The 24,604-nt window shown below is 45.3% G+C and overlaps 1 protein-coding gene across 1 annotated transcript in view; it reads right to left on the minus strand.

Annotated features, from left to right (window-relative positions):
- The window catches only part of TBC1D19 (TBC1 domain family member 19), a 921,320-nt gene that overhangs the window by 683,824 nt on the left and 212,892 nt on the right, over positions 1–24,604 (minus strand). The window contains exon 5 of the mRNA XM_069202139.1: positions 3,206–3,280. Within this exon, the coding sequence (XP_069058240.1) occupies positions 3,206–3,280 (75 nt within the window). The remainder of the gene's footprint in view (positions 1–3,205; positions 3,281–24,604) is intronic.

Below are 24,604 nucleotides of genomic sequence, written 5' to 3' on the forward strand. Positions count from 1 at the left end.
GCTCAGGGCATTCAACCACTATAAAAAGCCATCAAACCCAGCCAGTTCCAATCATTCTACCCCCATGTACATCAACTAGAACCAGCCTTACATAGGATTTCCATCTGGCTTGATCGATATTTTAATGTCCGTGCCTGCCCAAAAGAGAAAATAATCTTAAGTCACGATTTTTTCTCTAATCAGTACATATTTAAAATGGCAAACATAAGAAAACTGAACTATAAAAAGTCTTCATGAGCTGCCTTAATGATCAGTAACTGGAGTTCAAGTAAACAAAATCAGAAAAGCAGTTTTAATAATGAACAGGGACGATTTTATATAAATCCTGGTACTGGCAACTCTACTGGCCTAGCTATTCACAGCCATTTCACTCACCTGTGGCAAGAAACACAAGTGCCAAAGGTCACAAGTTCTGTCCCAGTGACTCTCTGCCAGGCTGAGCCAGGGTGTTTTCATACAGCCAACTGGTTCTGGGGGTGATCGTGCAATGTTCTTGAGTGCTGAAGTATTGAATATGAGAGGGCCCAGCATTGCCTGGCTTCAGACGGATTGGTGCTCTCTGTTACTGAACCTCCCATTTCAGGCCAGAAGGAAAGATGGCAGTGATTAGTGAAAAATAGGCCACATGTGTGCTCAGTGGCAGTGTGAGCTAACCTCCTGGGTTGTGCAAGGAGGAGGCACCACTCAGGTACGACAAGAAAAACAAAATAGCTGCCTGCTACCTCAGTGTCTGCTCTTTGCCAGTCCAGCACCTTGGTCACATTGAGGCAGACGCCTTGCGTATTGGTAAAATATCGTCAGGCAATGCACCACCCCTGGAGCTACATGAGGGACCAAAGCAGTGTCTCTGCCAGCAAGGCTGGATTGTCTGTATTCATGACTGAGAGACCATGTGGTACTCTCTTTAGCCAGCCAGGGCGGGTTGCATCATAAAACTGTTTCAGTAACTGGGTGATATCCCTGACCACAGCATAGTGCAATGTTCTTAAAGTTCCCAAGGTGACAATAAAGTTTGACACGGCCACTGGTGTGAGCACAATGAGCATGCAGCTGAGCAGCACATCGTGCCTGCTGCTTAAATGCCTCCCAGTCTCCCTCCATTACAGAGTGCCTCGGGTGAACCCTGGGGCACTATATCTGTGTGACTAATGCATTTTAGTTCAGTGATGGGGACACTAGCACTAAAATGCGTTAGACTAACTCCTAAAACACAGGAGCAGCTCACAGGGCTTTGTTGGTGCTAGTGGGTGCGGGGGGAGGAATTAATACAAAATTAAAATTAAAAATCACATACCTGCTTCTCTGCCGCTCCTCTTTCTCCGGTCGCTGCAGGCGCAGGCTCCCAGCCTGCCCTGCGGCCAATCCTGACGCTGCTCAAAGCAGGCTGGAGATACCCTACTGCGCATGTATGTTTGGGCGGCCCGAGATGGCCGGCCAAACACACATGCGACCTGAGGGGCGTAAACAGTGCACTCCCCTCATCGTCGTCATTCCCAATGCTCCGCCCCTTTAACAAAAGAAACAATAAGAAACATGGTTTATTATCATTTCTTTTATTAAAGGTGATTAGCAACAGCTGCTGCTGACAGGGGGGGAAGATGCTCCTCCGCCCTAATGGAGGAGCAGCGCCTGCTAAAACATGGAACTTGGCAGGGCTGAAAAGGTACATAAAAGATCCTTGTCCGTGCAAATAGAAATGGTATAAAGGAGGGAGGGGTAACATCTTCTTAGTCCTCTGTACCACAACTTGAATCACAGTGAGATTCTGCCATTCTCAAAGGAAATGTATCTGCTTCCTACAGACTAAAAACCAAGGTGAACTGCAGGATGCAATTTTGCAGCAGTCCAAAAACCACTGTGAAACTGCCATCCTAAGCAAAGTCACTGATAGTTCACAAGGTTCATAGCTGCCAGGTTTACCTGATGTGTTGGTGCAATCAAGGTTTTTTTCCTTTGAATTATGGGATTTGTAGTCCTGTTTTATAAAAAAATAAACAGGACTACAATGCCCATAATTCAAAGTAAGAACCTGGACTGGAGCAGCATATCTTGCATAGACCCAGGAATCTTTACAGGGCTGGATGGGCGAGTAAAGGCTGTTCTACTAGCACCCAATTAGAATGGGCCTAGCACTTGCTCTGCAGAGATTGATGGTCAAACAGATTCCTGAACGAACAGTAATATGACTGACAGTCCTCTTTACCAGTCAGACTAGTTTCCTATGTTTAGCACTATTCTGAATACTTGCTGACAGATAACATGATTGCTATGGGCAGCCCACACCTTCCTTATCTGAGTTTACCAATCCACAGTAGCGGTTTGCTAGGTTCACACAAGAAATCCACCTCTTTCTTTAAATCACCTACCATGTTTATTTAAGCATTTTTTCATCCCATGTTCATCTAGTTCACTTTTCAGTGAATTATTTCGCCCACCCTTAGTCCTGCACATGCAGGAGCGGCTCCTCTGCTAAGGCAGAGGAGTGTCTCCCCACTGGATGGTAGGGAAAGGAAACATAAAATTAGGATAACATGATGTTATTATCATTTTTTTTTCCTGGGAGCAAGAGGCGGGACTGGGCTGGAGGGAGGGGGCCGCAGGAGGGCTTTTGCTGCAGAAAAATTTCATATCCGCTTGGCCAGCCGTCTTGGGCCAGCCAAACAGACATGCGCACTTTGCATGTTCTCTACCTAGCTATATTGCACAGCCGAGTGGAGAACATGCCCAGGCTCCCACCCCCAGTGTGCTCAGACCACTCACTATGCTGCTGTCATGCTGGTGACAGCAGCGTCGTGATTGGCTGGGAGCCTGTGAGCAGTCAGGAAGAGGACGGAGGGGGGACGAACATGTCCGCCCTGAAGGTAAGCTTTATATACATTTTTTTTTCCAAACTCCCCCCACCCCCATCCCACCACACCACACCCGTTGAGTGGCAGCTGCCACTGTGAGCATGCTTAAAATACTTACACATATGGCATCCATACAAATCATCACAATGCAGTCAACGGAACATAACCTGGGCAAATCTCTGTGTGCACATTCTATACAAAAGTAGAACATAATGGGGTAGTCAAGTGTGTAAACTATTTATTTACAATTCTTTCATCAATTGGGTAAACTACTAATTTGAAATTATTTCATCGTTTCAAGAACTTCTGCTTCTTTTGCAATTTACAAGTAAGAAAATAAGTTAACAATACAGTACCTTCCGTGCTAATGGAATGCTGATTTCTGTGCACATACTATTTAGACTCTTCAAAACTCGTTTCTCCCAGCTGGCCTGCAGAAATATATATAAATCAAAACATTCTATGACTATATCTGCGTGCATGTTTTTTATTGCATAGCACCTAAACACACACAAATACAGACCGCTGCTGTGAATCAAAAGCGAACTTCCATCTATTTATTATCTCATCTCTGAGTTGTATTGCCACAGACTAGTGGGTGAAGAGTTAATAAATTGGATGTGGCCGTACGAGTCAGCCTTTCCCACCTTGCGGAAGCTGACATCATATACATTTAACATTAATTCAGATTAATAAATGGTACTTGTGGAGCCTTCAGACTACAGAAATGAATATTTTACATAAAACCGTTCCAAGTAAAATGGAGTAAATATTTAATAACATACTTTTGCTTTGAACGAATGACAGGTTTAACATTAAACAGGAGGATCATTATTTTCCAATCAACTTTTTCAGCGTCCTCAACCATTGGTACAGAGTTTATAAAGAAATTGCAATTTACATGTTGCATTTACAGGTGTAACACACCTTTAATTTCAGAAAACATCTTCACACATGTCAGGCATATGGAATAGTCCCTATCTGTGTAATGGCATGTTTATTTAATAGTAAGTTTATTTAATGACTTAAAGGATCTGCAAATAAGCTGCAGGTGCCCTAAATACCAAAGTCACATTTAATTTGGGAGTGGGCGAACCACTGGGTTTCAGCCCACTGGGTTTCAGCCCGTGGAGTCTCAGCCGACACTGCTGTCTCAGGCAGTCAAAAGTAAACAAAATATCCCTAATGCATAGGGAGAAAACTCCCTGACAGCCAGTGGGATGTATTATGGAACAACAAATGCCCTTACCACCCATGCCCTTACCACGCAGTCTTCACCACTTATATACCACTACCACGCACGTCCTTACCACACGTTATTACCACAAACATACATAGGGGTACATTATAAATATTGTTACTACGCATACCCTTACAACACATACTACTATAATAGAAACCTTTACTACACATTTTTTGTTGGTATAGGAAAACAGTTGTAAATATAGCTAAAGTATATATTTTAAAAAATGTATTAAATACAGATAGTAAAATGCTGCAGACATATATATTTGGCACAGTTTAAATCTAACATTATAATGTGTAACAGGCAATCATTTATTTAAAATTTTGTTATTAATTTTGTGTTGCACAGCACATGTCCACACAACATACTACATGCTGACGCAACGCACCGAAAAACCACGCAGTACATTGATGCATGATCCAAAACCCTTATAACACCAAATGGCCATGCAAACTGTGTGTAAACTACGCAATACTGCACAACTCTACAAGAGATTGTGCCAGCACAATGCAAGGCATGGCTATAGTATACACATAATTCCTGAAATATGTAATAATAAAGAAAAATAAGAAAACCTAATTCAACATTAAGAAACTTTTTAAATTTTACAAAATAAACACACACACACACACATATATATATATATATATATATATATATATATATATATATATAAAAAAAATAGTCTGCCCTTTATTTCCACTGAAGCAATGTCCCTTGTCCCCAACTAAGATGGCTGTCGTATACCATGAAGAAGGTCAAAAACATTAGGGCATTACATGTCAAACAGCAAACTACAGTTTGAATTAAAAAAAACTAACAGTTTTGCGCCTCCTGAGTGTGTGGATGAGTTCTACAGATGAATTATACAATCAAAATATTTTTCACAAAATGAGGAAAAGTTGGCTCCACTACTAAATTATTTTGCAGACACTTGGATTGGCAAGTTCAGCAGATCGGGTCACGGGAGGAAGCCAAGGTTCCCTATTGACTGGTGGAACTGTTACTCGACCTGCTTAGAGTCTAAACCTAGCAAGATGATGCTGATTTATTAGGAATGTACATTGTATTCGGTTTTTTTTCATTATTATTTTTGTTATGTTGATTGACCTGTGTACAGGTTGATTACTGTCTTAGATGCTGATTCTAATAATGTTACTGAAACAACAAGGAGTGTGGTTTATGCATTTATGCACCTTTATGTTTTTCATTTATCCTAAGTATTGTGTTATCTGAACCTTCCAATATGGCGCTGTTTGTAGACCAAAGTGTAATTTGCAGTCCTTTGTTGATTTCACTTGCATGCTAAATATTTACATTGCCTATTTTCACTTACGGGTGCCATCTCATGATCAAGATACATAGTTGTCGAAACATGTTGAGTTAGCTAGCCAAGAATACAGGGAGTGCAGAATTATTAGGCAAGTTGTATTTTTGAGGATTAATTTTATTATTGAACAACAACCATGTTCTCAATGAACCCAAAAAACTCATTAATATCAAAGCTGAATATTTTTGGAAGTAGTTTTTAGTTTGTTTTTAGTTTTAGCTATGTTAGGGGGATATCTGTGTGTGCAGGTGACTATTACTGTGCATAATTATTAGGCAACTTAACAAAAAAAAATATATACCCATTTCAATTATTTATTATTACGAGTGAAACCAATATAACATCTCAACATTCACAAATATACATTTCTGACATTCAAAAACAAAACAAAAACAAATCAGTGACCAATATAGCCACCTTTCTTTGCAAGGACACTCAAAAGCCTGCCATCCATGGATTCTGTCAGTGTTTTGATCTGTTCACCATCAACATTGCGTGCAGCAGCAACCACAGCCTCCCAGACACTGTTCAGAGAGGTGTACTGTTTTCCCTCCTTGTAAATCTCACATTTGATGATGGACCACAGGTTCTCAATGGGGTTCAGATCAGGTGAACAAGGAGGCCATGTCATTAGATTTCCTTCTTTTATACCCTTTCTTGCCAGCCACGCTGTGGAGTACTTGGACGCGTGTGATGGAGCATTGTCCTGCATGAAAATCATGTTTTTCTTGAAGGATGCAGACTTCTTCCTGTACCACTGCTTGAAGAAGGTGTCTTCCAGGAACTGGCAGTAGGACTGGGAGTTGAGCTTGACTCCATCCTCAACCCGAAAAGGCCCCACAAGCTCATCTTTGATGATACCAGCCCAAACCAGTACTCCACCTCCACCTCCACCTTGCTGGCGTCTGAGTCGGACTGGAGCTCTCTGCCCTTTACCAATCCAGCCACGGGCCCATCCATCTGGCCCATCAAGACTCACTCTCATTTCATCAGTCCATAAAACCTTAGAAAAATCAGTCTTGAGATATTTCTTGGCCCAGTCTTGACGTTTCAGCTTGTGTGTCTTGTTCAGTGGTGGTCGTCTTTCAGCCTTTCTTACCTTGGCCATGTCTCTGAGTATTGCACACCTTGTGCTTTTGGGCACTCCAGTGATGTTGCAGCTCTGAAATATGGCCAAACTGGTGGCAAGTGGCATCGTGGCAGCTGCACGCTTGACTTTTCTCAGTTCATGGGCAGTTATTTTGCGCCTTGGTTTTTCCACACGCTTCTTGCGACCCTGTTGACTATTTTGAATGAAACGCTTGATTGTTCGATGATCACGCTTCAGAAGCTTTGCAATTTTAAGAGTGCTGCATCCCTCTGCAAGATATCTCACTATTTTTTACTTTTCTGAGCCTGTCAAGTCCTTCTTTTGACCCATTTTGCCAAAGGAAAGGAAGTTGCCTAATAAGTATGCACACCTGATATAGGGTGTTGATGTCATTAGACCACACCCCTTCTCATTACAGAGATGCACATCACCTAATATGCTTAATTGGTAGTAGGCTTTCGAGCCTATACAGCTTGGAGTAAGACAACATGCATAAAGAGGATGATGTGGTCAAAATACTCATTTGCCTAATAATTCTGCACTCCCTGTAATGAGAATGGCTGAATTTAATCTTGACCTGGATGAGCATGCCTTTTTCTGTAACTGGTGGAAGTTTTCTGAGAATTTATATCAGGTTCTCACACCCGAGCATGCGCTACAAAAAAGTTGGATGGAGAAAGCAGTGGGGAACGAGTGGAGATGGCTTCAATATATATATACATAAATTAACACACACACACATATATATATATATATATATATATACACACACACACAGCCAACATACAACACCATAAAAACACAAACACCACTCCATACTTACATATACGTACCTATATAATGCATGGTAAAGGCACACGTAGTAACAGCTGTGTGGTAAAGGCATATGCATGGTAGTGACATGCCTGATGAAAGCATATGTGTGGCAATGATTGCGTGGTAAGTGTATTGTGTGGTAAAGACTGCGTGGTAAAGGTTGTTTACCCCACCAGGGCCGTTGTTCATGTTTTTCTGAACCCATTTTTGATATCCTGTGTAAGATTAGTTAACACAATAGAGGGTTGAAAAAGCCTGACTGACTAAGATATGAATTATAGGTAGCCCCGAGAAAATGCAAGAGTCCTTTAAAGAGGATCAGAATCCTATGAAGGAAGGTGTAAGTTCCTCTGAAATATAAGGACAGTTTCTGCTTTCTTCCGGTTTCATTAGTCTCCAGAGGTGTCTACATATTAGCCAGGTGCCAGGTGAGGGCAGTGCATCCCAGCTTTGACTGTGCTATGTGCCACAGTCTCACAAGCAACTGCCAAATCTACAGAACAAAAGCAAGTAGCTGGTGTGAGTTACGCCTGAACCCAGGCATAACCACAACATACAGGGACTATTGGATCCACACAGTAATCTGCTAGCCCACCTAAAAAGAGACTGGCATCCCCAGATCAGGTTTCTACGGATTGCTCACTGACAATTGCCAAACCAATCAATACAGCAGACTGAGGATAATTTCAGAATTATAGGGCTAGTCTCATTGGCAGTTGGTTGACTTCTCAAGTCAGAAACAAACCATAATGTCTTGCAACAATCCAGCTAAAAGTGTTTGAGAAGAGGTCAGAGGAAAGAAGCTATCACTGAGGAATGTGAGGTTTTCCTACAGGGAGGAGCTGGCTTGAAAAGTGACCCATGGCCCAGCTGCCTAAACAAGAGAAGGAGCTGTGCAGGAAGAACTTAACCATCATGGACATGGGGCATGGTTGGATCACCCTCCTTTCTTATTAAGGATGTATTCACCATCACAGCCTGAGGATCTTTTTCTTGGTCATCTTATGAAAACTCCAGTCCTCCATCACACTCTTATAAGACTTCACACTTAAGCTAACTTGGATACCTGATTTCTTGAGGTGGGATCTTAAATCTTTTGGGTGGCTGGTTAATTAACCTTCAAGTCCTCCCTAGTTGACACACATGGAGGATTCCCACATCCCAATGCTAAGTAGTGGGAGAGATGTGGCAGAAATGTGCCCAGTGAAGGCAATGGTTGACTCCTGTTACCTGGGTGGGTAGCAGAATCAACAACATGCACCCTGTGCATATGCACTTCTGACCAGCAGAGACAGACAGCTGACAGCTTGTAGGCTCATCCTGAAGGTGCAGCCCAGTATCAAATGATGAGACACTGGCGTTTGTCTTCCCCTTGCATGAAGTGCAATTGGGGTTGGCCCAGGTACTTCATTAGTTCGAAATGGACCAAGGTGATGCCTGCCCTTTTACGAGCAGATGTAATGTGAGACCTTAAAGAAGCAAGCCATTGCTCCCCGGTCCAAAGTAGCCAGGCTGGGTCCAAAGCTAGGGGGATGGAACCTGCCTCAAAAGCCAGTTTAAGTGGACACAGAGGAGAGGGCTGTTCATTTCCTTGGCGACACCTCTGGGTGGACACAACAACTGCACAACGGAGGAAAGAATTTAAAGAGTAAGGTGCACTGTGACATTGCTTGCAGTAGGGCAAACAACAACTGTTGGAAAAGTGGGTAGGGTAACCCTTAGGTCGTTTTACCCTATTGGATAGGGAGGAGCCAGTAGTCAACCCTATTCACAGATTACTGCAATCCATGAATGTGGCATCTAAAGGAACCCTCTTCAGAACACCTTTTAAACCTGTGGAAAGTCAGAAGAGGACTGGACCCTGCTTGCTGTAACCTAAAAGAAGTCCTCAAGGACTGGATCTACTCCCTCTTGTTCTCAAGACACAGAGGTGGACTCTAAGATCAATGGACTGACTTCCTGCATGGCTACAGGGGCACAAAATTCTGAAAAAACACTTTTCCCTGGATTTCCAGATGCCCAGTTCCAACCGGACATGCACTGGACCCTGCGCAAGGCCTTTGCTGCATCAAGCATTAACGACCTAAGAAGCCCCCTTGAAGTCTGTGAACCATAAGTGAAGATCTTGGGAAAAAAGGAATTACTTCTGCAAAGTTTTGGGACTTAAAAAGATTGACTTTTAGCAGCCAGATGACTGGGATTAACCACCAGAGCCGACTGAGCAATGGCGCACTTTGCTGGGCTGAAGAAATAGGCCTGTGCAGCTTGGAGATTCTCCACAGTAGCAAATCTGTGGCAGTGGACCCTCGACGAGAATGTATCAGACCTCAAGGAGCTCTTGTCTGACACAGGCTGCTGCCTTGCCTGCTGGAAGAAGAGGACCTCCATTTCAGCTACTAAATCCATTGGAGAAAATGTTGACAGGCTGAAGGTACAAAACAAAAGTATCCGGGTGACAGTTGGACGCCAGCAGCTTGAAATCAAATTCAGATTTCATTAACACTCTTAGTGCTTTTTGGTGATATTTTCACATAAAATTAAAAAAAATCAGATCATCATTTTCCCTTATTGCACTTTTTTTTGGCTTTACTACTGATTTGGCATTTCATAAATACTCATAAATTATTTCATAAATACTTTATACATTGCCTTAAAACAAGCCTGTCTGCTCTATGCCATAGCTACCACAAGGCTGAGCTCGGTTGATTTAGTTACTTTGGGTGTTCCAAATCCTCTATCTTAAACCATGCAAATAAAGAACACTACCAACAACACACACATCCCATTTCCTTAACAGAGTGCAAAAAATATGAAAATAAGTAAAAACTAATAAGCATAATACTATGTTTACATAACCAAAACTCTCATTAAACAGGGGATGGTTGCAGTGTAACAGATTGGTTGCAGTATAACAGATGAATCATGGGAAATGTGCAGGGGAATAAATACTTGCACACTACACTCTTCTTGAGTTTGCTAGGTGCAACAATGGGTCATCCCAGTATTCATTCTGAATGCACACTTGCACCTACGCTGAATCCTTACAGAAAAGCTACATCAGCTACATCAGCATCAACATAATATTTTCCAACAAACTAATTGTAAACACCAATTTCTCTATCATTCGGACCCTGATCAAACAAACAACCTAGCTGCTCCACAGCCAAACTATAATTTGCCCACACTTTATCATCACCCAAAAATATATCTGACTCTGGCTAGCTGGTCTGTGTGAGTTTGGGCACTTATAAGTCCGTTTCTACCTTTGCTTTTTGCATCCTATACAACCACACCATCCTGTTCTGCACCTCCATGCAACCACCACATACTCTTTGCCACTTCCTGACCTAGTATGAAATCAATGATGTGTGTCTCTGTATTTGGCCAACTACATCCTGTGCCAAACCTTACCATAATTTAGTTCAGCAGAATTTGTTAAACTTTTAGAACCCTTAGAGGTTCTGATACAATGAAGTGTCCCTCAATCAATCAAAAAATATATATATACACACACATATATATATATTACCTAGTGGCAGACGCCACTAAGTAGTCATAGTTAGGACCTAGTTCCCATAGAAAAGGCATTTTTATTTTGCTAGTGACTTTGGCGCCATTTGATGAATCTTCACAAAGTTTTCCTTAACTAGCTCACAGAAAAGAGTGATCTTATCATAAGTTGAACAGGCCCTGTCGGTTTGTTCGCTAGACCCTCTCATACCTTTCGTGTATATGGCTTTTGATTCTGGGAGGTAGTATGGGGGGCTAGAACCTTCCTAGTCTCTCTATATGTGTAAAATGGTTATAGAAGAACTGCCCTACTGCCAGAGGACTGCCCTGTTGGTTGAAGGGCTGCCTTGCTGTCTGAAAAGAAGACTGGAACTGTTTGCCTTCATTCCAGGCTACCAGGAATAAGTCTAAGGGTCAGCTGACTGAACTCCTGTGTGAGCTACAGGGACACAACAAGTTTCAGAGGCCTCCAAGCAACTGTCCGTCCTGCACCTGGACCTGCCCTGAGCTGCAAATGGACCTTCCTGAGTTCTGCTGGAGTGAGACCTGACCACCAAGAGGTACTCCCAGGTCCTGGACCCTTGGCTGGCAGCAGAGAGAACTCATCCTTGCCTCACTGAAGGTTCCACCAAATCTGGCGCAAAGCGACCCGAAGACCTGCGAAGCTTCGAGGCACAGCTTCATCAGAACGGACGTCAACCAATACAAAGCATCATTACACAACTCAGAGCTTCTCTATTCTATTTTTCTAAACTGGTTTGGAATTTTCTTTTGTTGTGTTTTTACTTGATTAATGTTTGTGTGCTACATGTATAGTTTAAACATTGCCTCTAATTAAGCCTGACTGCTTTTGTGCAAAGCTACTAGAGGGTTAGGGGCAGGTTAGAGTAAATGAATCAATCAAACAGAGGTGTTCTGTATACGTTGTAATTTCTTTTGGAGCTTGGCTGTGGTTCCTGCATAGAGCGCGTTGCCATAGTCCAGTCTGCTGCTGATGAGAGCATGGGTGACCACCTTTGTTTCGGTGGGGATCCATCTGAAGATCTTGCCAAAGCATGCGGAGGGTGTTGAAGCAGGAAGATGAGACGGCGTTGACTTGCTGGGTCATGGTGAGTGATGAGTCTAGGAAGAAACCTAGGTTGCGTGCGTGGGTGGTGGGTTTTGGTGCGGTTCCTACGGTGGCTGGCCACCAGGAGTCATCCCATGCGGAGCGGTTGGAGCCGAGGATGAGGATCTCTGTCTTGTCCGAGATAAGTTTGAGGTGGCTCTTCTCCATCCAGTGCCGATGGCATGCAGTCTGTCGGGAGGTTGGTTATGGCGGTGATGGGGTCCTTGGTGAGTGAAAGGATCAGCTGGGTGTCGTCGGCATAGAAGACGATGTTGAGGTTGTGGAATCGGATGATGTTGGCAAGCGGTGCCATGTAGATGTTGAAAAGAGAAGGGCTGAGAGAAGACCCTTGGGGAACGCCGCAGATGGTTTTGGTGGCTTCTGACAGGAAGGGAGGGAGGAGGACTCTGAGTTCTGCCAGAGAGGAGGATGTGATCCAGTACAGAGCCTTGTGGCGGATCCCGGCGTCGTAGAGGTGAGTGCAGTGGGTGTGGTGGCAGATGGTGTCAAAAGCAGCCGAAAGGTCCAGGAGGATGAGGGCCATGGTTTCGCCTTTGTCGAGCATTGTAGGAAGGTAGCCTCTTTCTAGCCTTGTCACCCCCACTTTTGGCCTGTTTGTGAGTGTATGTCAGGGTGTTTTTACTGTCTCACTGAGATCCTGCTAGCCAGGACCCCAGTGCTCATAGTGAAAACCCTATTTGTCAGTGTGTTTTATATGTCTCATTGGGACCCTGCTAGCCAGGGCCCGAGTGCTCATAGTTTGTGGCCTAAATGTGTTCCCTGTGTGGTGCCTAACTGTGTCACTGAGACTCTGCTAACCAGAATCTCAGTGCTTATGCTCTCTCTGCTTTTGAAATTGTCACTTCAGGATAGTGACCATTTTTACCAATTCTGAATGGCACACTGGAACACCCTTACAATTCCCTAGTATATGGTACCTAGGTACCCAGGGCATTGGGGTTCCAGGAGATCCCTATGGGCTGCAGCATTTCTTTTGCCACCCATAGGGAGCTCAGTCAATTCTTACACAGGACTGCCACTACAGCCTGAGTGAAATAACGTCCATGTTATTTCACAGCCATTTTACACTGCACTTAAGTAACATGTAAGTCACCTATATGTCTAACCCTCACTCAGTGAAGGTTAGGTGCAAAGTTACTAAGTGTGAGGGCACCCTGGCACTAGCCAAGGTGCCCCCACATTGTTCAGGGCAATTTCCCCAAACTTTGTGAGTGCGGGGACACCATTACACGTGTGCACTACATATAGGTCAATACCTATATGTAGCTTCACAATGGTAACTCTGAATATGGCCATGTGACATGTCTAAGATCATGGAATTGTCCCCCCATGCCAGATTTGGTATTGGGGTGCCAATCCCATGCATCACTGGGGCTCCAGCATTGACCCCGGGTACTGCCAAACTAGCTCTCTGGGGTTTTCACCGCAGCTACCGCTGCTGCCAACCCACAGACAGGCTTTTGCCCTCCTGGGGTCTGGGCAGCCCAGTCCCAGGAAGGCAGAACAAAGGATTTCCTCTGAGAGCGGGTGTTATAACCTCTCCCTTTGGAAATAGGTGTTAAGGGCTGGGAGGAGTAGCCTCCCCCAGCCTCTGGAAATGCTTTGAAGGGCACAGATGGTGCCCTCTTTGCATAAGCCAGTCTACACCGGTTCAGGCATCCCCCAGCCCCTGCTCTGGCACGAAACTGGACAAATGAAACAGGAGTGACCACTCCTCTGTCCATCACCACCCCAGGGGTGGTGCCCAGAACTCCTCCAGTGTGTCCCAGACCTCTGCCATCTTGAATGCAGAGGTGTGACGGCACAATGGAGGCCTCTTAGTGGCCAGTACCAGCAGGTGACGTCAGAGACCCCTCCTGATAGGTGCTTACCTGGTTAGGTGGCCAATCCTCCTCTGAGGGCTATTTAGGGTCTCTCCTGTGGGTTTCTCGTCAGATAACGAATGCAAGAGCTCATCAGAGTTCCTCTGCATCTCCCTCTTCGACTTCTGCCAAGGATCGACTGCTGACTGCTCCAGGATGCCTGCAAAACCGCAACAAAGTTGCAAGACAACTACCAGCAACATTGTAGCGCCTAATCCTGCCGGCTTTCTAGACTGCTTCCTGGTGGTGCATGCTCTGAGGGCTGTCTGCCTTCACTCTGCACAGGAAGCCAAGAAGAAATCTCCAGTGGGTCGACGGAATCTTCCCCTTGCTAACGCAGGCACCAAACCTCTGCATCACCGGTCCTCTGGGTCCCCTCTCATCTTGACGAGCATGGTCCCTGGAACACAGGAGCTGGATCCAAGTGACCCCAACAGTCCAGTGGTCCATCTGTCCGAATTTGGTGGAGGTAAGTCCTTGCCTCCCCACGCCAGACAGTAATCCTGTGTACTGCATGATCTGCAGTTGCTAGGGCTTCTGTGCACTTTTGCAAGAAATCCTTCATGCACAGCACAACCCAGGTCCCCAGTACTCCATCCTGCATTGCTCAACTCGCTGAGTTGACCACCGGCTTTGTGGGACCCTCCTTTGTAGTGTTGAGACGACCGCCGGGCTCAGATTTCTTGAACACCTGTTCAAGTACTTCTGCGGGTGTTGCCTGCTTCTGCATCAGTTCTCTGTGCTGCTGAGCACCCCCTCGGACAGCTCCTCCAAGGGGCGACCTTCTGGTCCTTCCGGGGCCCGGGCAGCACCCATTTTCTTCAACCGCGACCTTTGCAGCTAGCAAGGCTTGTTTGCGGTCTTTCTGTGTGGAAACAACTCTGCATCCTCCAGCATGCGGTGGGACATCTTCTGTGTAAAGGAGAAGTTCCTGGCATCTTCCGTTGTTGCAGAATTTTCAGCTTCTTCCACCAGGAGGCAGCCATTTTGCACCTTCATCCGGGGTTTAGTGGGCTCCTGCCCCCCTGGACACTTCCAAGACTCTTGGACTTGGTCCTCTTCCTTTGCAGGTCCTCAGGTCCAGGAATCCGTCTTCAGTGCTTTGCAGTCAGTTGTTGTCTTTGCAGAATCTCCTATCACAACTTTAGTGTGTCTCTGGGGAAGTAGGGTAACTTTAGTCCTGTTTTTCAGGGTCTTGGGGTGGGGTATCTTGGACACCCTTAGTGTTTTCCTACACTCCCAGAGACCCTCTATACACTACACTAGGCCTGGGGTCCATTTGTGGTTAGCATTCCACTTTTGGAGTATATGGTTTGTGTTGCCCCTAGGCCTATTGCATCCTATTGTATTCTACAGTATTTGCACTACTTTTCTAACTATTTACTTACCTGATTTTCGTTTGTGTGTATATTTTGTGTATTTAACTTACCTCTTAAGGGAGTATATCCTCTGAGATATTTTTGGCACATTGTCATTAAAATAAAGTACCTTTATTTTTAGTAACTCTGAGTATTGTGATTCTTATGATATAGTGCTGTATGATATAAGTGGTTTAGTAGGAGCTTTGCATGTCTCCTAGTTCAGCCTAAGCTGCTCTGCTCCAGCTACCTCTATCAGCCTAAACTGCTAGAACACTACTAATCTACTAATAAGGGATAACTGGACCTGGCACAAGGTGTAAGTACCCTCAGGTACCCACTATAAGCCAGGCCAGCTTCCTACAAGTATGGTCCAGATGTCGTGGGTTGAGGCGTTGAGGGCGGTCTCAGTGCTGTGGTTCCTACGGAATCCAGATTGGGAGATGTCCAGTGTGTTGTTGTCCTCCAGGAAGCGGGTCAGTTAGCCGTTAACGATCTTCTCGATGACCTTCGCCAGGAAGGGGAGGAAGGAGAGGAGTCAGTAATTCTTGAGGCCTTGGGTTCCACTTTGGGTTTCTTCAGCAGGGCGTTGACTTTGGTGTGCTTCCAGCTCTCCAAGAAGGTGGCGTCTCAAAGGAGCTATTGATGATCATACAGAGTTGAGGGGGCGATGATGGGGCTCGCTTTGTTGAAGACGTGGTGGGGGCAGGGGTCGGAGGGAGATCCGGAGTGGATGGTGCTCATGGTTTTGATGGTGTCCTCGTCGTTGATGTGGGTCCAGGAGAGCAGGAGGTTGGTGTGGCTGGGTGCGTCAGGGTTGGTGGTGGCCGTGGTGGTAGTGGGGGGGGAGGAGTTGAAGCTGTCGTGGATGTCTGTGATCTTGCGATGGAAAAAGGTGGTGAGGGAGTCGCAGAGGTCTTGCGATGGGGGGGGGGGGGTCGATGGAGCATGACCTGGGGTTGGTGAGTTCTTTGACAATGCTGAAGAGCTCTTTGCTGTCGTGGGCTTTGTTGTCGATGCGATCTTTGTAGAAGGATCTTTTGGTGGTCCGGATGAGCTGGTGGTGCTTGCGGATGGCTGTCTTGAGGGCAGCGCGGTTGCTCTCTGTTGGTTCATGTCGCCACTTCTTCTCAATTTTCCGGCACTTCCACTTGGAGGCCTTAAGGTCGGCGGCGAACCTGATAGCCTTGGTGCTGGTACGGTTGTTGGAGGATTTCCTGAGCGGAGCAAGGGTGTTGGCGCATTCGTCTAGCCAATGTCTGAGGTTGAGGGCGGCTGTGTTGGGGTGGGTGCTGCTGGATGGCGAGGCCCAGGAGGTCAGCTGGTCTTCCGAGATCTTGTTCCAGCTGCAGTGAGGGATCTGTTGTGGGCGGTGGTGAGTGGCGGGTTTCTGGAAGGTGAAGTGGATACAGCGGTGGTCGGTCCATTGGAGTTTGGTGGTATGGCTGAAGGTTACGTGGCTGCTGGCAGAGAAGACTGGGTCAAGCGTGTGGCCGGCGGAGTGGATGGGGGTCGTGACCAGTTGTTTGAGACCGAGATTGGCGAGGTTGTCGATCAGAGCGGTGGAGTTGCTGTTGTTGGCGTTCTCAAGGTGAAAATTCAAGTCACCAAGTAGAATGTAGTCTGTAGAGGCAAGGGCCTGGGTGCTTATTATGTTGGCGATGGAGTCACTGAATTGTGGTCGGGGGCCTGTAGACAAGGGTTCCTCTGAGGGTGGTGTGGAGTGACTTTTGTAGTTTACCCTGACACGGATTGTGGCTGTTGCCTGAGTAGGGCTTCCACCCCTCTGAACCGATAAACCAATTTCTTACAGACAACTAGGCCTGCCATAGTGGAAATCGCTTCTGGGGCCTTGTCACAGTAGGGACATGCTAACATTGATTTTCTACATGCCCTATTTTTAAATACAATTCGCTGTCCCTTGTGGGTTACAAGACCTACATAGAGGTGGCTCACTAAAGTTAAGAAGGGAGAGTGTTGCCTGTCATAAAGTGTTATTTTGACAGCTCACACTGCAGGTTTTAAACTGTAGCACTTAGGCTACACTGTTAGACCTAAAGCCATGTTTTGTAGGCCCACTCTGTGCATGGCACAGTAGGTGCTGCAGTCCACAAGTGACATGTAGCTTCCAAGCCCTAGGATGCATTTCTTACACCATATAGTAGGGACATACAGGCAAGTTAAAGGTACCAATATGGAATAAGCAAATTTAACCAGTAAAAGCACTTTACTCATGGTTAGCAGGGGTAAATTGTTCATGGTTCTAAAGCCACCAAACAATAGGGCAAATAAGTGGGAGGATGTTACACAAAGGATGGTCATTTCCTACACACATATATACACATGTATGTCCAAACATATAAATGATACACGTAGACAAATCTGAGCTTCTATGCAAGATAAAGACACAGAAAGTTTCAATCACAACACATAGATAGAGAACTCTAGCACCAACTCTGTAATACAGCATGTAAAGTTCTCTCATTCATAGGGGGCAGGGCCACACATCCCAAATGAATGGACGTGCATTAGAGCGCTCCATCCGCCTTTGCCGCAACCACCAGAAATCCTGCAGTGATTGGCACCCATCCGCAGTTCTTACGCTCCATGCTGCCAAGACAATGAGTGTAAGGACTCCGGGGCAGACTTTGCCGATTTGGGAAGCCAAGGCATGGCAACAGAGCTGGAGGCCATATAACCTCGTGGAAAGAACAAGATGGCATCTGGTGGTGCTGCTAAGGGGCCTGGGATGACTAGCGCACTCCACGGAGCCCGAAGCTGAAAGACTCCGCATCCCTGCACGACCAGCGAGACCAGTCGACTCTTGAGCCTCAGGCACCCCAGCGGCAACCATCCAAAGCTAGGAGGTGATCAGCGACGACCGCAAACACAACCAACTGCATCTGTGCGCCATGCTGAAACAACGAGGCTGAGGGGAATCGAAGCATAGATCCCTCCCCCTAGGGGCCTCTCCAGTTATTGCGAGATGTGGGGGGAGTCCATCCAGCTGTGCAGCATAATGTCACATCCATGGCCCAGCAAATAAAGACACTAGGGGTAGCATAATGGCAGCACTTGAGGAGCCCGGACACAAACTAATGCCGGTGGACACAAACTAATGCCGGGGGAACCCAACAGGTTGCTCCACTGGGTCCAAGAGGGCTATACTGGCCCCCTTACTCTTACACTGTATGCCTTGCAGCTGCAATGACAACCCCAGAAGCTGGACACTGGTGGACCCACAGGCTGCTGTGATCAGGAGCAGTGCGACATCCCTAAGCCCCTCATTAGGACATTCATCCGGAGTGCACCACTGTCCATTGCCTTAGACGTGCTACTGTATGTGTTGTACCGGATTGACCAAGGACTTAAGAGGGAAAACCCAAGCAGGCCCAGACACCAGACCTCCCTACATGGAACAGACACAAGTAGATGACGAGAGGCCCTGCATGCAGAGTGCACCCCCGACAAGCTGGACCATTATTGCCACCAGGAAGACTCTGGAGGCCAAAACAGACTGTGTGGTGATAGATTTGACTATCTTGCAGCAAGACCACTGCAAACTTGTGGATAAAGTGCAATCCAAAGAAACGTTCCCCCACACCGTGAACCCAATCATAGATGAACCACAAAGAAAGATTGTCTGTCTGATAAAAGAGAAGAAGACATAGAAGGCCGCAGCAGACACAAAAATGTCTGAGCTGTGGAACTCCCTGAAGGGGTGAAGGGCAACAACATAGTGACCTATCTCGCGGCGTGGAGAGAGCAGACCACGTAACAGTGAGAGCCCACCCGCTGGGAGCACCACCACATACCAGCCAGGCTACTCAACTATTGGGACAAAAACACCATACTGCACGCAGCCTGATCATATGTTCCCTCGTGAGTTGGCAATAGTACAATCGTTATCTTCCCAAACTACACGCTGGTGATCCAACGCAAAAGGACTTCATTTCTGAAAGCAAAATGTGCACTCCGAGGGCTGGGCCTCCAGTATATGCTGCTGTTTTCTGCCTGCTTGAAGTCATGGTGGATGAGCGTTCACACTTCTGCGACACACCAGTGGACCTGTGGGACTGGATTGAGAGACACCGTAATGGTCTGGACAGTCCTACCCCGTCACCCGCCCTGGCCACAGAAGCATAGTCAACACCGAAGAGTATGCTTGCAGAGGGCTGTCCAACCAAGAGGCACATGGATCTTGACAGAGAGGCTGCTCTGTAGTCCGCGAGCCACCTAAGTAGCCTGACAAGCACATCAAAGTATTGCCTTTTGGACTCATCCTATGCTGGCATTGACTCGGTACCAGCCATGGAGGGACCCACCCAGGGCCCACTCTTGACCCCATGCACGGCTGATGATCTTTAACTCACCTATTGTTGTCATCATTTGTCATTGCCAGATGAAGCCCAGGGGAGAGAGGACAGTCCGCAGGCCCCCTTGACTAGTTCCTTGGTGCTCACAACAGAAGGACAGTGCGCCGTATTCTGCACTAAGCATTGGGATGGCAAGAAACAGGCGGGCTGTGCATATGTGGGTGCATGCGGATTGGCCCCTCCTCACTGAAGCTCCTCTGAGCATTTTTGCCAATGGCGCACTGTTGTATTCAGGTTAATGGTTCGATGGAGTCTGGACACCTGACCGTTCTTCTGTGTCTCCTGGTTGGTGAGGGTTAGGGATTGTTTGTTCATGTTTAGATGGCATACGTTGTCCATACTAGCACATATCAGGGGGGTCACCTACACATGCAAAGCAAGATTCAATGTCAACTCTCATGCAGGTGCTGGCCTTAGACCTGGGTGCATTGTGGGGCTGGCTGGCAGAGTCTTGACGACCGCACAATCCCCATAATGACATCCTGGGTACCTAACCATACCATCTTCACCTGGACTGTACTTCACCTGGTATGCACTCTGCCATCAAACGTCACCAGATATACTCCTACCTAAAACGGAGAGGCATCTACATTGCACTACTCCAAGAAACGCATTTAGTGGGGTTGGCACCAGCTAACTTACACTACAGAACTTACACATACAATATATACTATATTGTTTTGCTTGTCATGACGTGATATAACTGCACTATACCCTCTGCAATCACCACTAAAGTTAAAAAAATAACTTCCCTCATTCCTCCACATGCTCTGAGTCATTTTGTATCCACAGCCATGTAGTTTCAATGAACAATTGTACGCTACAGCTGTGAGCCAAGAGCCACGCGCCCAGCAACCTCTTACTGCCTGGGGCAGTCCTCACAGTGGGCCCAATTTACAAGGGTAAACTTAGACCGAAAGTCTAAGTTTAGAACAAAAGTCTAAGTTTAGACCTAAAGTCTAACTTTACTTGTAATTAAGTTACACTTGTGGTTCAAGTTTCGACTTTTGGTGTAAGTTTAGATCAAAAGTCTAAACTTAAACCAAAACTCCAACTTTAATCATAGTAAAGTTATACTTTTGGTCTAACTTTACACTTTTGGTCTAAACTTGGACCAAAAGTCTAACTTTACTCATAATAAAGTTACACTTTTGGTTTAAGTTTTGACTTTTGGTCTAAACTTAGACTTTTGGTCTAAGTTTACCTTTGTGAATCGGACCCAGTATGTTTACGTCCCTCAGGGTTTGATAGATTTGCTTCCCCCTTAAAGAGAACAGGTCAGCCCTTAATGAAAAGTAACTGCAATGTGAGTACACTCCATCATCCAACCAACGGTTCTCATAAAAACGCTTCATTTGAAACCTGGCTTTGGAGTGTAAGAATATACTTTTCAACACGTATAGTATGACTAAGTTATATGAACCAAACATTGAATCCTGTGTCCAAAAATCTGATCGTCTTTGTGGCAATAAGTTAAGATCAACAAAGAGGCTACTCCTCGAATATTCATTATCTGGTTTATCAACACTCATTTCGTAAACAGAGCCCTGTTTTACAGGACTAGATAAGTGGTAGATGCGAAGTCTGTGAAGTTATCATGAACATTATATATTTATTCATTCATAATTTTAAAAAAATCAAACCTGAAATCACTGCTTTTTTGCTGTTAAGGGGCAAGAATAGTGATCTGATCCGAGACACAGAGGAGAAGATTCAGGGCTGCATTTTAAAAAACAATGGTTTTTAAACCTTTCAGCAAAGTGACCTGTTTGACAAACAGTTTCAAGTGCTTAGTGACTGCGTGGCCAATGGAGAGTGGAACAGACATATTTGCTAAATTAAAATATTATCTTCACTTATGTGTTATGCTCTGATAGGACAGTGATCTAGACATTTGAACATTCAGAATTATCAGATTGGACGTGCATTTTTAACTTGAAAGTAGTTTATTCCTGTACTGATCTTGTTCATGAAAATGCACTTTGGGTCCGATTTGAAGGGAAGAAGTAAAAGGCAAATACAAGCTTTGGAAACCTTTCATGCAGGGTGTTCGGACAATGTGTGCAGAGAAACACTAATAGAAGATCATAGCATTCAAACAGAAGAAAGCAGGCATCTACCAACTCCAGGTGAATAGCACCAATAAGAAATGCATAGAGAAACAATATTAATAGATTATTCAATCAGAAGAAATATGTTGGAGGTAACTTTAGTTCTATGTGGCCAGTAATTATACAAAAATCAGACTGTTTGGTCTGCCATATGGCATGTGTATGATAACAGATGAACAACACAGCAATTTGACATTGTTCCTGTTGAACTGCACGGGCTCTTGTGGGGAATTGACACACAACACGCATATTGCTCTGGCCTTACATGAATAGATAGTTTTCTATGACTGCCTTCACAGAGGTCTATATACACAAGTAGTATGTGGTTGAAGACATATGGATAAACGGCTACATATTTTAAAAAATAAATGTCAATTGGTATATAGATCTTAATCTATTATACAATATTTTTTTTTTATACCAGAGATGATTTCGTTTTTCTCTATCATTTATTGTGATAAATAACTTTATATATAGACACTATTTGAGGCATTTTGCTCACAAGAAATGGTTAATAACAAAATGTGTTAGATTTATGTCCTAACTAGAGATTATGTTAGGACAGGAAGCAAAAAGTAAGTTGTTAGACCTGACAGCCTTAGGGTGGTCACCCCCAACTTTTATGCCTGCCTCCCTCCACTTTGCGACACTGTTTTTGCTGGTTTTAGGACTCTGCACATTTTACCACGGCTAACCAGTGCTAAAGTGCATATGCTCTCTCTCTTAAAACATGGCGATATTGGTTCATACCCGATTGGCATATTTAATTTACTTGTAAGTCCCTATTAAAGGGCACTGCATGTGCCCAGGGTCTGTAAATTAAATACTACTAGTGGGCCTGCAGCACTGATTGTGCCACCCACATAATTAGCCCCTTAACCGTGTCTCAGGACTCCATTGCAAGGCCTGGGTGTGCAGTTTCACTGCCACTTCGACTTGGCATTTAAAAGTACTTGCCAAGCCTTAAACCTCCCCTTTTCTACATATAAGTTACCCCTAATGTAGGGCCTAGGTAACCCAGAGGGCAGGGTGCTGTGTAGGTAAAATGCAAGACATATATCTGTGTGTTTTATATGTCCTGGTAGTGGTAAAGTCCTAAATTTGTTTTCCACTGCTGTGATGCCTGCTCCTTTCCTAGGCTAACATTAGGGCTACCCTCAAACACTGTTTGAGTGGTAGATTCTGATCAGAAAGGGGTAGGCAGGTCATATTTAGTATGGCCAAAATGGTAATACAACATCCAGCTTACTGGTGTGGTTGGATTTTATGTTACTATTTTAGAAATGTCACTATTAGAAAGTGAGCATTTCTCTGCACTTAAATCTTTCTGTGCCTTACAATCCACGTCTGGGCTGGGCTGTGCATTTCCCCCAGACAACCACAAACACAGGATGCTCAGTCACACATCTGCATACTGAATGGGTCTTCCTAGGGTGGAAGGGTGGGGTGCCTGACACTTACATTTTAAAGGACAGTGGCTTTCCCTCACACACGGGACTGCCAAACCACCTACTGGGACCCTGGCATACAGGGTTTTACTGAAAGGGGACCTTGTGCACTTCAAAAACACTCTTTGAAGTCTCCCCCACTTTAAAGGCACTTTTGGGTATATAAACTGGGTCCCTGACCCTACCAATTTAGACACTTCTGGACACTTCAGGATGCTCCTTAGGACAGACACTCTGCCCCAGAACCTGCAACCTTCCAAGAGGAAATGCCTGGCTGCCCAAAGGACTCTCCCAGACTGCTTTTCTGAGAAGGACTGCTGCCTCGCTGTTGCCCTGCTGCCTTGCTGGCCTCTGGTTATGCGGAGAAGTGCTCTCCAAGGGCTTAACTTGAGCTTGCCTCCTGTTCCTGAAGTCTCGAGGCCAAAAAGACTTCATCTCTGTAAAGAAACTCCTTGTGTGGCGAAAATCGATGCACAGCCTGCCGGAATCGACGCACATCCTGCTTTGCAGTAAGATAATCACTGCATCACTGACCTGGAACTACGCAGCCCAGCTCTCCAAGTGGAGATCGACGCAGTGCCTGCATTGTGACCGGAACTTTGACACACAGCCCACCAGATCGATGCATTGCCGAACCGGAACAACGCAGCCTGACTTCCTGAGTGAGGAATTGACGCAGCACCTGCCGGGCAACAGAAAACTCTGACGCATCACCCACCAGATCGAATTCATCCCGCGTGCCCAGGATTTCTCTCCATCGTCCCTGGGCGTCAAAAGACCCCGCATCACAAAGTGGATTCAAGCCTGTGCACCGGAATTCGATGCAAAGCCCTTGTCGCTTGGAAAAGAATCGACGCATCATCTGTGTGCGCCCAGAAATCTGATGCACACCCTTCGTTTTACACGCATCTCCTCCTCTGCAGTCTCCGTGCATGCAATTTTGGCGCAAACCAGGTACTTTGTGCTTGCAAGAGAAATTTATTGCTTTTAAGGACTTAAGACTATTCTTATTGATATCAAAGTGATTTTTTCAACTAGAGATTATCCAATCTTGCTCGTTTTGACCTCAGTTTATTCAGATAAATATCTTATATTTTTCTAAACCTGTCTGGTGTTTTTCTGTGGTATTTTCACTGTGTTATTGCATGATGTATTGTACAAATACTTTACACATTGCCTTCTAATTTAAGCCTGACTGCTCAGTGCCAAGCTACCAGAGGGTGGGCACAGGATCATTTGGATTGTGTGAGAATTACCCTGACAGGAGTGAGGGTCCTTGCTTGGACAGGGGGTAATCTGACTGCCAATCAAAGGACCCCATTTCTAACATAAGTAGATTATTATTTTTTTAACTAAAGAACATCAAACGTGTTTATATCCGCTTTATAATGAATGAAGAGACAGGTCCTGACTAACTATTCCAGTGCACTTATGGTGGTTTCCAGGTGTCAATTAGCATCAAACCATAAAGCCATTCAT

This window comes from Pleurodeles waltl, chromosome 1_2 (assembly GCF_031143425.1).
Source record: "Pleurodeles waltl isolate 20211129_DDA chromosome 1_2, aPleWal1.hap1.20221129, whole genome shotgun sequence".
In the NCBI taxonomy this organism is placed as follows: Eukaryota; Metazoa; Chordata; class Amphibia; order Caudata; family Salamandridae; genus Pleurodeles; species Pleurodeles waltl.